Source organism: Zeugodacus cucurbitae, chromosome 4, assembly GCF_028554725.1.
Source record: "Zeugodacus cucurbitae isolate PBARC_wt_2022May chromosome 4, idZeuCucr1.2, whole genome shotgun sequence".
Taxonomy (NCBI): Eukaryota; Metazoa; Arthropoda; class Insecta; order Diptera; family Tephritidae; genus Zeugodacus; species Zeugodacus cucurbitae.
Window position 1 is genome coordinate 24,257,030 of NC_071669.1, and position 13,786 is coordinate 24,270,815.

The 13,786-nt window shown below is 40.3% G+C and overlaps 2 protein-coding genes across 2 annotated transcripts; both read right to left on the reverse strand.

The window, feature by feature from the left end:
• Window positions 1-6,410: 6,410 nt before the first annotated feature.
• Window positions 6,411-7,784, reverse strand: Rundc1_1 (uncharacterized). Its single transcript, XM_011188429.3, has one exon. It carries the CDS (start codon window positions 7,559-7,561, stop codon window positions 6,674-6,676), a length of 888 nt encoding a protein of 295 aa, XP_011186731.2. The 5' UTR covers window positions 7,562-7,784; the 3' UTR covers window positions 6,411-6,673.
• Window positions 7,785-8,762: 978 nt separating this feature from the next.
• Window positions 8,763-10,014, reverse strand: Rundc1_2 (uncharacterized). The gene has a single exon (XM_011188430.3). The coding sequence runs from the start codon at window positions 9,782-9,784 to the stop codon at window positions 9,053-9,055; it is 732 nt and encodes a 243-aa protein (XP_011186732.1). The 5' UTR covers window positions 9,785-10,014; the 3' UTR covers window positions 8,763-9,052.
• Between the last annotated feature and the right edge of the window lie 3,772 nt (window positions 10,015-13,786).

Here is a 13,786-nt window from a genome sequence, read left to right on the forward strand (position 1 = left end):
TACCGTAATGAAGAGCGTGACAAAATCTAAACCAAGCAGCCGCCAGATGTGGCACGCAGCAAGCAGGTAGGCCACTCTTCAGATACCGACACACACACAGCCATCGGCGCTGGAGATGTCCTCCTAATGATCGTCGACGCTGCAGGCAGGCAGCAGACGGAGCTGGAGCTGTGACGCCTGCGCCAAAAATAGAAAAAGAAATAGGGCCTACATACAAAAACTGATTTCTTAAAAGAAAACAAACAATGAACGCATAATGAATTGTTGTGCGCAGATAAGCACCCGAAGGATGTAGGATGATGATGTTGAAAGCGAGCAATAAAGAATACAGATGTGTGGCAAATGTGCGCCACTTTTGTTTGGCCCTTGGCTGGTAAAAACAAACCACGACTAAACAAATGCTGGTAAAAATAAATTTACAGGCAGGAAAACAATACACAAAAAGTATCTACAGCATTTTGCCGACTGATTGCCTTGGCTGTGGCTGAGTCCCTCGTGTGCGAGTTGGTTGAGTGCAAGAACACGAGGTTAATGAATGAAGCGACAGGCAGCAGCAACAGAAATCCGTTGATTTAAAAATAGCCACGTCCTAAGCGCGCAGCTGCGAAGCCACCACCAGAAGCCGCCGCCAGCATCCGTGCCACAACGCAGTGCAGTCGGCTAAATCTACCCTTAGCTCATCCGGCCGCGCTTCGGCACATCTCACCGGAGTCTGCGCGCACACAGCGCTACACACCGAGGAAGACGGGCAGCGTTTTAGCTGTATTTAATATTTGATTTCTTTTTAATTCGTCGCTGCACACAATGCTGGCAACAGGAAATCGGGGTAGCGAAATTACCGGCTTGATCACTGAGTGTGCGAGGGGAGACGCTAAGCGCGCTAACCGCACATCGCAAACTAGTTTTTCTGCTAGCTTGCCTTGCCTAGCCTTGCAAGCGCATATAATAATTAATTAGGCGCATAAAAATTTGCTGTACATTTTCGTATCGCTTTGTGTCTACCCGCTTTGTGTGCACATAAACATGGGTAACTGATGTAACTATTGGCCATTTGGAAGAATGCGATTTTTGCTGCTTGCTACATACGCATTTTCTCAAACTCATTGTGCTCACACTCGCCATGGCTACATGTTTGCTTCGCGCTTCAACAGTTTCGCTTACCTTGGGGTCAACGAACTGGCTTGAGGAACAAATGTGCGATTTTGGCGTTGAGACTAGCTGCTGTGAGTAAATCATTTTATTTCTCCGTGTTGACATTTATTGAAAACAGTATGGGAAATTTTGGAAGATTCGCTATAGATGTCGGTGGTAAAGGAAAATTAAGTTACGTGGCGTGTTATACATAACTTACCTATTTGCGAAGATTTATGGTCAATGAAAATTTTTGTGTTGATGTATTATCAGAATCTTTTAAGGCCTAATGTATATAGACGTTGTTTTTTTAGATTTGGTGTTCGGTTGAAGGATTGCTGCGGATCTAGGTGTCAAAGTAACACATACGATGGGCATTTATGCTTAATACAGTACGACAAATTACCTAGCTAACACTTACTCCCTCATGCCAATATATGTTGTCTATGTACTAAATAGATCCACCAAGATACTAACAAATCATATAAACAACACATGATATCACCACTTTATTGAGACCTATTTTTAGTGGGCGTGCAGTTCAACATTTTTTAGTGGTTTGATTTTTAATATGATTTATCTGGCGAATATTAAGTTTTACATTGTCCTTTGTTGGTTTTTTCAAGCCATCATTTTTAATTTGCTTTTAAAGGAGCTCACGACTGCTTCTGAATTTTCGATTTTGAGCCCGATCTCCTGATTTGAATAACCTTCCTTATGGTAAAGATGGATTTGTGCGTTTCTGAGTCTGTGAGGTATTTTCCCTCTAGACTCGTGATATAATCTTAAACATGTATCTAATTATAAAACAAACAATCAAGTTGTGTTTTTTAGTCAAAAAATGTTTTCGACTTCCTCACAAAGGTGCGTCTATAGTATAGACTGTATACGAACATGTACCTCATTTTTATCATATTTTCAAATTTAATTGAAATAAAAATAACATCAACGAAAACATGTTTTTGTACTAAATAGTAATTCCCGTTACCTCGGTCATATTACTTCAGTTATAATTTGTTTTAGAAAAAATTCATTAAAGAAAGAGAAGGAACAAAAATAAAAGTAAGGCTGCAAACGAATATGTGACACTGTATGCCATCATTCATTCATCGAATTTTTAGTAGACCATGGGGTTTCGAATCCACATTTTTCCACCCTATAATTTAGTTGGCCTATCTTTAGTAGTAGGTAGAATATAAATATATATGTACAGTAAACCTATTAGAGGAAAGGCAGTATCCTCCAAAACATATGAACTCGTCTATTAGCTTCATGTGTTTCATGTGCGCTTAGCAATTGAGCTATATTCCGTCTTAAAGACGTAAAGACATTTGTAAAACCAACTTGTTTCGTCACCTTGATAATTTTCATATTTATAATAAAGGGTGATTTTTTAAGAGCTTGATAACTTTTTAAAAAAAAAAAAACGCATAAAATTTGCAAAATCTCATCGGTTCTTTATTTGAAACGTTAGATTGGTTCATGACATTTACTTTTTGAAGATAATTTCATTTAAATGTTGACCGCGGCTGCGTCTTAGGTGGTCCATTCGGAAAGTCCAATTTTGGGCAACTTTTTCGAGCATTTCGGCCGGAATAGCCCGAATTTCTTCGGAAATGTTGTCTTCCAAAGCTGGAATAGTTGCTGGCTTATTTCTGTAGACTTTAGACTTGACGTAGCCCCACAAAAAATAGTCTAAAGGCGTTAAATCGCATGATCTTGGTGGCCAACTTACGGGTCCATTTCTTGAGATGAATTGTTCTCCGAAGTTTTCCCTCAAAATGGCCATAGAATCGCGAGCTGTGTGGCATGTAGCGCCATCTTGTTGAAACCACATGTCAACCAAGTTCAGTTCTTCCATTTTTGGCAACAAAAAGTTTGTTAGCATCGAACGATAGCGATCGCCATTCACCGTAACGTTGCGTCCAACAGCATCTTTGAAAAAATACGGTCCAATGATTCCACCAGCGTACAAACCACACCAAACAGTGCATTTTTCGGGATGCATGGGCAGTTCTTGAAGGGCTTCTGGTTGCTCTTCACCCCAAATGCGGCAATTTTGCTTATTTACGTAGCCATTCAACCAGAAATGAGCCTCATCGCTGAACAAAATTTGTCGATAAAAAGCGGATTTTCTGCCACTGATTTTGGTAATAAAATTCAATGATTTGCAAGCGTTGCTCGTTAGTAAGTCTATTCATGATGAAATGTCAAAGCATACTGAGCATCTTTCTCTTTGACACCATGTCTGAAATCCCACGTGATCTGTCAAATACTAATGCATGAAAATCCTAACCTCAAAAAAATCACCCGTTAGTATATATCTCCATCTCTATATTTTAGATGTTAGAAACAATCATGTGGTAAATTATAATACCCTACACTACATACATGTAACAATACATATCACATATACCGCAGCAAATATAGTAATGTTTTGGAACTATATCAAATGAGAAGTCTTTTTTAAAAGAGGATAACTAAGTATGCAGTCAAGTTCTTAGTGCTAATATTTTGTGATTGGCGTTGAACCGTTTATCCGGTTATAGCTGAATCGATGAGAGCGCGCCACTCGTCTCTTTCTTTCAAAGTTCCGCGCCAGTTGGAGATCCCAAGTGTAACCAGGTCGCTCTCCACCTGGTCCCTCCAACGGAGTGGAGGCCTTCCCCTTCCTCGGCTTCCTCCGGCGGGTACTGCATCGAACACTTTCAGAGCTGGAGTTTTTTCGTCCATTCGGACAACATGACCTAGCCAGCGTAGCCGCTGTCTTTTTATTCGCTGAACTATGTCAATGTCGTCGTATACCTCGTAAAGCTCATCGTTCCATCGTCTGCGGTATTCGCCGTTGCCAATGTTCTGAGGACCATAAATCTTGCTCAAAATTTTCCTCTCGAAAACTCCTAGTGTCGTCTCATCTGATGTTGACATCGTCCAAGCTTCTGCACCATAAAGCAGGACGGGAATGATAAGCGACTTGTAGAGCGACTTACTTTTCAATTGCCTACTTAGTCCAAAGTAACAACTGTTGGCAAGAGTGATTCTGCGCTGGATTTCGAGGCTGACATTGTTGGTGTTGTTGATACTGGTTCCCAGGTATACGAAATTATCTACAACTTCGAAGTTATGACTGTCAACAGTGACGTGGGAGCCAAGACGCGAGTGCGCCGACTGTTTGCTCGATGACAGGAGATATTTCGTCTTGTCCTCATTCACTTCCAGACCCATTCGCTTCGCTTCTTTATCTAGTCTGGAAAACGCAGAACAAACGGCGCGGTTGTTGCTTCCGATGATATCAATATCATCGGCATACGCCAGGAGCTGTACACTCTTGTAGAAGATTGTACCCTCTCTATTTAGCTCTACAGCTCGTATTTTTTTTTTCCAACATCAAGGTAAAGAAGTCGCACGATAGTGAGTCACCTTGTCTGAAACCTCGTTTGGAATCGAACGGCTCGGAGAGGTCGTTCCCAATCATGACGGAGCTTTTGGTGTTGCTCAGCGTCAACTTGCACAGCCGTATTAGTTTTGCGGGGATAGCAAATTCAAACATCGCGGCGTAAAGGCAGCTCCACTATCTTGTAGTAGCTAAGATACGCACCCGCCTCTGTGTAGAAAAGCGCACACGTCAACAAACACAAGAAAGGTTCGACATCGAGAAGCTGCAATCACAACCGACAGCCGAACGATTTTCTACTCGACTTGCACTCCTGCTCTCTGCGAGCACTCATCAGCATCTCGGTCTAAGGGAGCTGTGGGACGGCATATCAAACTCCTTACTTACAGTTGGTATGATAAGGATTGTCGTCTCGCAGTGCAGAGAAAACAGACTGCCTACCTCGCAATGTTGCGATCGATCGCAACACGAGTGGAAATACGGCGGCGAAGAGCTGACAAGGTGCTTGCATCAGCTTCTTTGCAGAATATGGTCGGAAGAAAACATGCCTGACGATTGGACCAATCTCAGTGTACTCTGCCCAATACACAAAAAGGGAGACCCCACAATTTGCGCCAATTACCGTGGGATAAGCCTCCTCAACATCGCGTATAAGGTTCTGTCGAGCGTATTGTGTGAAAGACTAAAGCCCACCGTCAACAAACTGATTTGACCTTATCAGTGTGGCTTTAGATCTGGAAAATCAACAACATACCAGATATTCACCATGCACCAAATTTTGGAGAAGACCCGTGAAAATAGGATCGACACACACACCATTTATTTGTCGACTTTAAAGCTGCTTTCAACAGCAAGAAAAGGAGCTGCCTTTACGCCGCGATGTCTGAATTTGGTATCCCCGCAAAACTAATACTTCTGTGCAAGTTGACGCTGAGCAACACCAAAAGCTCCGTCATGATTGAGAAGGACCTCTCCGAGCCGTTTTTACCAGACGAGGTTTCAGACAAGGTGACTCACTCTCGTGTGATTTCTTTAACCTGATGCTGGAGAAAATAATACGAGCTGCAGAGCTAACTAGCGAAGGTACAATCGTCTATAAGAGTGTACAGCTACTGGCGTACGCCGATGATATCGATAAGGAAGCGAAGCGTAAGGGTCTGGTGGTGAACGAGGACAAGACGAAATATCTCCTTTCGTCAAACAATTAGTCAGCGCCTTCGCGTCTTGGCTCCCACGTCACTGTTGACCGTCATAACTTTGAAGTTGTAGATAATTTCGTCTACCTGGGAACCAGCATTGACAGCAATAACAATATCAGCCTGGAAATCCAACGCAGAATCACTCTTGCCAACAGGTGCTACTATGGACTAGTCTCTCATCATTCCCGTCCTACTTTACGGTACAGAAGCGTGGACGATGTCAACATCCGATGAGACGGCACTAGGAGTTTTCGAGAGAAAGGTTTTGCGGAAGATTTATGGCCCCTTAAACATTGGCAACGGCGAATACCGCAGACGATGGAACGATGAGCTGAAAAGCAGCGGCTACGCTGGCTAGGTCATGTTGTTCGAATGGATGAAAGTGCTCCAGCTCTGAAAGTTTTCGATGCAGTACCCGCTGGTGGAAGCCGAGGAAGAGGGAGACCTCCACTCCGATGGAAGGACCAGGTGGAGAGGGTCCGGGCTTCGCTTGGTATAACCAATTGGCGCCAAACTGCCAGAAGGAGGGATACGTGGCGCGCTGTTTTGGACTCGGCTATAACCGCGTAAGCGGTGTCTACGCCAGTCAAGAAGAAGAAGAAGAAGAATGTAGCATGGATTAAAATTCCAGTATACCTCTACAGCTTCTCTTCCTCTTAAATTAAAAGAAGGAAAGCACACAAAAATCTGTTAATTATACTTTTATTATGACCGTTGACTGTTTTAAAATCTATATATAAAAGTATCTTAAATAAAGGAGTACAAGAGATATCATTATGAATCAAAATAGTATCGCATAGGGGAAGAGAAAAGGCAAAAGCCATGGTTTAAAATATACAATATAAATGTAAGTTATTTCTATGAAATCCACGTAATGAAATCTTATATTTCCATAAATATTTAAGGATGTAGTCGCTATGGAATTTGTAAATTGTAGGCATTAAATAGTTTAGGAATCCTGTATATGGTTATTTTTTCTACAAGTGCATGGTCTGGTCTCCATGGCATTTCCTTCGTCAGCCGGGCAAATGCTTATACATGTAGTTGAGGCTCTTATGGAGAAGGAAGGATCGGTATTGCATGCAAATGCTAACGCCTCCTCCTTAGAGTACGATACTCTCTGCTTTGCACTTGAAGTTCTTGATGGCCCCGCCTCGCTGTCTACATCAGCTCTCATTCCCATAGCCATTTCAGCTTTGTTTCTGCTCGAAGTCGAGTATCTGGATTCCGCATTTGCCATGTATGCATTACCATTCATATGGGACGTTTGTGGCTGCTGTGGCTGTGGCTGCGGCGGCGGTGGTGGCTTTCGTTTCTTTCTCATACAGCAGCATACTGCTTCGTCTATAGATCCTGGTGCGGGTGGTTCTGCATGCAATTCCGGCTCGGGTTTCCAATTATCGGCCTCAGCCAGTGTGGTAAGCTGTTGACGCAACTGATCTAGTATGTAATGTTGTTTGTACCGTACTTCACCCAAATTTGTGGTATCCCGTTTGATGGGCGGCATTTCGTCTTTTTCTTCGTCAGGATTAAATGCAAGGTGTTCGAGTTCCAGCAGTAGAGCATGACGTTCACTAGGATCGGCTTGCACTATTTGTCGTATGCGGAATTGTAAACGTGCAAATTGTGTGGTAAGTGTGAGAAAGGCGTGTTGGAGACACGTAAACTCGCATTCCAGCCGACGGATATACTCAAGGTGGTTAACACTTTCTTGGTTCGGATACCAAAGGTAGAGCAGTTCAAACGGCTTTAGTCCAAAGTTGCAGCCTTCTACATCAGCGTGCTGAGAATCGCTTGGACTGTTACCACCCGAATTTTTGCCATCTTTATTTTTCATCACTCTAAATAAACAACGTTATTTGCCTTAAAAAATTCCACAACGAAGAAGCAGTTAAGCTCTTCTAAGTTGTCGGTCAATAACGCGACTCAGAGGTATTTTTTCGTTATTACGGAAATTAGTTGATTACAATATAACGGCCAAGTATAGTAAACAAACGTTTTATCCAAAAAATGAAATTTTTTAATTTTGAATTTTGACTGAGAACAAAAATTTCTCTTTTTGACATACATAATACGTGTTTATACACACAGTTGAAATATTTCGCAATGGACTTAGTTGTACGAGAATATGTGGAAGAGAATACCTTATTATTGGCATTCGATATTAAAGATAATTGCGTTATTATACGAGGGCTGCTATATATAGTTCAACCCGCACAGAGGAAATTCTGTTGCCCACATGCTGGCCTGGAGGCTCGCTGGCAGACCCAGCACCATGATTATAGAAACCACACAAAGAAACAATAATAACCAACCCCATGAATTGATGACGAAATTTGCAATGAAAACAAGGATAAGATTTGGAAACTGGAACATACGTACGCTCTTAGAACCGTCACGACTTCATCAAGTAATTAGGGAAACCCTAGCATACAACATCAGCGTCCTTGGCCTGTCTGAAACCAGATGGCCAGAGTTTAGCGAAGTAAAGACCGCGGGTATGCACCTTCAGTATTCAGGCAAACCAACCAATCAACCTCGAAGCAGTGGTGTTGGTATTTTGCTGTCGAATTTTGCTCGCAATACTCTTATAGAATGGAAACCGCACAACGACAGAATAATCTCGGCTAGATTTCGATCCCGCGCCTGTAATATAACCTTACCTTTCGAAATGGATATTATCACACGCCCTTTTGTGATCTGAAATTATATAGATTTGAGAATTCGATAGTTATGTAATTTGGATACGTCTTGTTGATATTCTTGAATATGTATTAAATGATTTACGGACACAATTTACAATCTGTTGCGTTTTCCAAGCTGCAGAAAGATATTCCATATCTTACCACCGACTGGAATATCTATATTTGACCCAGCTATCATTATGTAAGCTGTATTTGCTTTATACCGTTAGAAGTCACCGTAAAACTTTTTATATTGAGTACAAGTAAAAGATCGTGTTACATTAAAACCACTTTCGAATTCAGCTTATGATCGTGAACCAGGCACAGTTCTCAAAAGTTAGTCATTTTTCAAAATACAAATAATTCAATGTTATATTCTTTGTTTTTTATCCTTTTCGCAATACCACGAGGTATGTAGCTTAAAATATATACAGTTACATAATTATAAAAAGTCAAAACTTTACAACAATATATATTTTGAGCGCAACCTCGATTTCTGGAATAAGCATTCACTAAACTTGATTGCTATATTGCTGATAGATTCCGACTTCAACAACACACTACCTTCCTCGTTAAATTCAAAATATACAGCTGCAGTCTCTTTCGGAAAGCATCCTTCCATCAGCAGTAGTTAGCTTGTATATCTATTGCAGGCACAATTCTATTAGCCCCTTGCGACTGGTACTTGAACTTCTCGAGCGATTTCTGTCACTCTCGCCGTCAGTATCTCTCCACGGGTCACTTCTGTTTTTGTTCGAGGTCGAGTACTCCGAATCGGGACCACTCGTGTATCTATTTTGCTGGTATCTATTATAATCTGGTTCGGAGGATTGCGGTGCTGAATATCTTCTAGATCCCCGCCCTCTAGTCCCTCGTCCTTTGGGAGCAGCTTGTGATTCACCATAATCCGCTGCAAATTGGGAAATGTCTGCTTCGGTCATTGAGGCCATTCTTTGATGGAGTTGATTGAGTATGAAATGTTGCTTGCGACGCACATCGCCCATACTAATGGAATCACGTTCAATACGTGGCAACTCATCGCTTTCTCCGTAAGCAGTATTAGATGCTAAATGCTCGAGATCGCGCAGCAAAGCGTCCTGTTCAAAGGGTTCAGCTTGCACAGTTTGTCGTATGCCGAATTGTAACCGAGCGAATTGTGTGGTTAGTGACAGAACAGCGCGTTGTAGACTTGTGAACTCGCACTCCATCCGACGCACATATTCGAGTTCTTTAATACTCACTTGTTTCGGATACCAGACATAGGTCTGATCGTAAGCACTTTGTTCAGGGTTGCAAGTGCATATGTATTCGGGATTGTATTCATTACCTGAGTTTTGCTTGCTGCTTTCGGTATCCTTATCCTCACTAACCTTCATTATTTCCGTAAAGTTATTGCCAATAAGGAGGAAAGGGTTTATGTTAATTTGTTCTGCTTATGAAGTCGGGCGTTGTATCTTTTAGCATCGGTGAATGTTTTAAAAATCGGTCAAAACCAGTTATTAAGCCCAAATGTTTGATGTAAAGCGAAATTCCTTGTTTTTACAATTTTGAATTTTGAGTGACAACAAAATAATATTTTCCAATGTGTACATGTGTAAGTTTACGAGCGGTTCAGATACTTTCAAAAAGTATTATTCCAAATATTCGACAGTTTCAGACTTAACCATAAGTTCGCTTAAAATATCACTCTAATATTTCTGGATATAAATCTAATAGTGGTATGGGGTACGTTGAAATTTAGTTCTCAATTAGCTGACCCTTACGTATTTATTGGCAGAAGTTTTCTGTTCTTTAGTAAATTCAACTTAGGTATTTTTTATCGTTTCCAATGGGTGAGAGAAGAACTTATGCTTTCGACGCACTTATAATTACTTGGAAAAACCAGTATCGTTTTCTTAATCAGAATGGAACTAGAATAAAATATACCAAACGTGGTATAACTCGAAATTAAGTTCTCAAAACTTTTTCACATAGCCAAATTAATTGATCAATTAAAATGTTGATGTTGATACTCGGAAATCGATCAGCTGTTATCTGTTATGCTATTTTTAGCAGCGACATCTTACGTCGTGTAGCGTGAACAAAAACTCGCAGACAATGATTGTATACATAATTACAAATATAATTAAGGGGGTCATCCCATGTAAAGAGCTCAAATACGGTGGTAAAGTTTTAGAAATTCGGAGTCGTTTTTAAGTCAGTTGGCCGCTGGAAACTTTTTTTATATTTTTTGCGTAAAATGTATTTTTATAGTGTCGAAATATACATATGTTAATAAATGATAATAAAATTAATGTTATAAATTAAGGACCTTAGAAAAAAATCTAAAAAATATAGTAGAAGGGCGAATATTTTAATGAAAATCGTAGTGTAAATTTCTTAATGAAAAAAGTATAGATTGCTTTTTAATGATTCAGTCTTCTGAATATGGCATATAAGATATTATCAAGTGAACTATATGAACGACTAAATCCCAGCATCAACAAACTGATTGGACCTTTTCGGTATGGTTTCCGACCTAGTAAATCAACCATTTACCAGTTATTCCCCATACGCCAACTCATTTTCCAAAAAGAAAAACAGTTTGACACGCACCATCTTGTCGGCGATTTCAAAGCTGATTTTGACAGCACGAAAATGTTCGCCATGTCTGAATTTGGTAGAGTTTTCAGACCCTTTTCAAGCCGACCCTTTATCGAGCGATTTCTGCAGATCTTAACCAGATCCGGCACTATCATTTCCAATGCCGACGATATCGACATTGTCGGTTGCAACAACAGAGCTGTATGTTCAGCATTTTCAAACGTGGAAATAGAAGCGAAGCTAGTAATGAAATAAAGGGCAAAACCAAGTCCCTCCTGTCTTCATGCAAATGTTCTCAGCGATTACAAGACCGTGCCAGTCTTGGCAGTTCTAACTTCGAGGTAGTAAAAGACTTCGTCTATTTAGATTCCAGCATAAACACCAACAATTTCGTCAGCCACGAAATCAATCGCAGAATCACTCTTGTTAACAGATGCTATTACAAGGTCATTAGGATATTAAAAAGTATAACCGTCCCACGCAAAACGCTCTATAAGTCACTTTCGTTTTTGTTACATTTCGTAAAATTATATTTTCTTAATTTAGTTCCGTTACTTTTCGCTGAAAATTTTCGCATTCGTCTCTATTTTTTTGTGAAAGTTCGGACCTGGTGGATTTTAGAGAGGTATATTATTTGGTTTTCTTAACTAGATTATATATTCTCTATTATATTCCTTGGTATGTATTTAAGATGACTGATTTACGTCATGTCCTTTCTATATCTATTTATTTTATAGACCAACATAGTTAAACTTTAGTATCTTGGCAGAGAATTCATAGTTGTTCTAAGAGTTTAGAAAAATATGAACATTTCTGGTTTTGTTTGTCCAAGTAGAAATTGATCCCAAACTTAACAGTTCTTGCCTGAGTATTAATCCGACTCTTTTTCAGTAACCTATGACCGACTGTACTGGATAGTGCTACGCTAAAATCAGCTTTATGAGCCTTTAATTGAAAAATTAGGTCAGGAGTAAAGATAATTTTTCAAAACGTGCATCTGTCTGCTCAGAAGCCATAGAAGGACTCAGCGTTCCCGCGTTGGCTTAAAAATCCTGCGGCGCATTTCACATTGTACTTATAAACACAGTGGTCTCGCAGACAAAAGGCAAATATAAACCAAGAAGAAGGTGCCCACAAACAATCGCAAACAATTCGCACAGTCGTGTGCCCGCATGTTGCAAGGCAAATTTGTGTGGTATTCAAGGCGCCGGCCGGCATGTTAAGGTAGGTTCGTACACAACGCTATGCCACAATGCGCTCTTACCCCACTAAACAAATGCTTTGTTCAACTGCGGCATTCCTCCACTCGCACGCATCTTCGCCAAATTATGTGCCGTTATGCGTTGCAATTGACATTTAAAACGTCAGTGGTCGTGTTATTGTCGGGCCAAAAAGTGGAGCAGACCAAAACGTGATGCTCGTGTGCGACCTGCTATCAGTTGGAGCCCTGGAAGTAAATGGGAGAATTGGAAATTTATGGCAAACTTATGGCGGTAGGCGTGAGCACAAATTGTATGTAAAATACAGTGGGAGTGTAAAATGTGTGGAATAGAAACAGGAGAGTAATATACTGTTTCAAAGAGCATATGCCTGTTAAAGAAAATGTTTGTTTACAGAATCTGTTAACGTTTAATATGTTAATAGTTCTGGACTCTGAACTTCGATTTACAGTAAAATGCAATAAAGATATTTTTACTGCTTCGACAAATTCAGAAACTTGTCTCCGCTGTAAAAACTGGGCACTTGGAAGGTACTATCTACTGTATTAGCATATTTGTCAAATATTATAGTCACCATTCCTCAATAAATCAAATATCGTTATCAATAAGGCTAATGACATTATATCCTCAATTGAAGAATACAAATATTATTTTACATATTTTATTTGTGGATAAACACCAACAATTTCGTCAGCCAATTATCAGCTTGCGGATAATTTTCATTGGTCAATAACAATTGAGCGGTGGGTAATGATGTGTCCACGGTTAATTAATTACAACAAATCGGCGCAGAATCGCTTTCTTATAACTTTCGATGAACGCTAGGTCGTCTCTCCTTTGAGATACCAATTGACTGACTCGCTATATTTTTCCTTGGGACTGGTGAATGGCCCGAAAATGTATTATGTAGACTTAGCTTTTCAAATAACCATAAAAAAGGAAGATAGAGGAGAACAAATCTAGAGATCTAGGTGACCGTCGATTTTTGCTCCAGAAACTGAAGCGCGGAATTGCTGTTCGTTTTAATGGAACGTTTCGCGAATTTGCTGTTCGTTTTAATGGACTGTCCATAACGGTTTACGTCGACAGTTTCATTTTATTTATGGCCCAAGGTTGCATTTGACATAAACTCTAGTTCAACCAATTGCCATTTGAGAATGCCATTATGTATGGATCGGATTTTCTATACCCAGTCAACTTGAGTTAGTAAATGTCAAACTTTCTTACCCTAGCGCATAAAAACCTATTTGAGTTGAGATGGTCAAGGTATTAGATTGAGTCAACACGACCTTCAGTTGAAAAACTTGAAAGGGTGCTTATCATTGTAAAACATTTAAATATTCATAAAAATCAAAATGTAACGGTTTTGTGAATAACAATCCAAGAGTAAACCTCGTGTACTCTTAAATGCTCTACTGAGTAAAAGCTTGTTTTCCAAAGCTTTTAAAGCCAACGCTCTGAGAGGACAAACGAGAGTAACAGCAACTTTTCCCGCTCAGAGTACTAGCTCATCGGCTGAAAGTGTTTCGTTCCTTGGTGCGGATTATTTGCCATAATAAAGTGCCATAGAATGAA

What these genes read in the sequence shown, in the direction of transcription:
- Rundc1_1 (XM_011188429.3), bottom strand. Translation starts at nt 7,561, where the DNA reads ATGAAAAATAAAGATGGCAAAAATTCGGGTGGTAACAGTCCAAGCGAT.
- Rundc1_2 (XM_011188430.3), bottom strand. Translation starts at nt 9,784, where the DNA reads ATGAAGGTTAGTGAGGATAAGGATACCGAAAGCAGCAAGCAAAACTCA.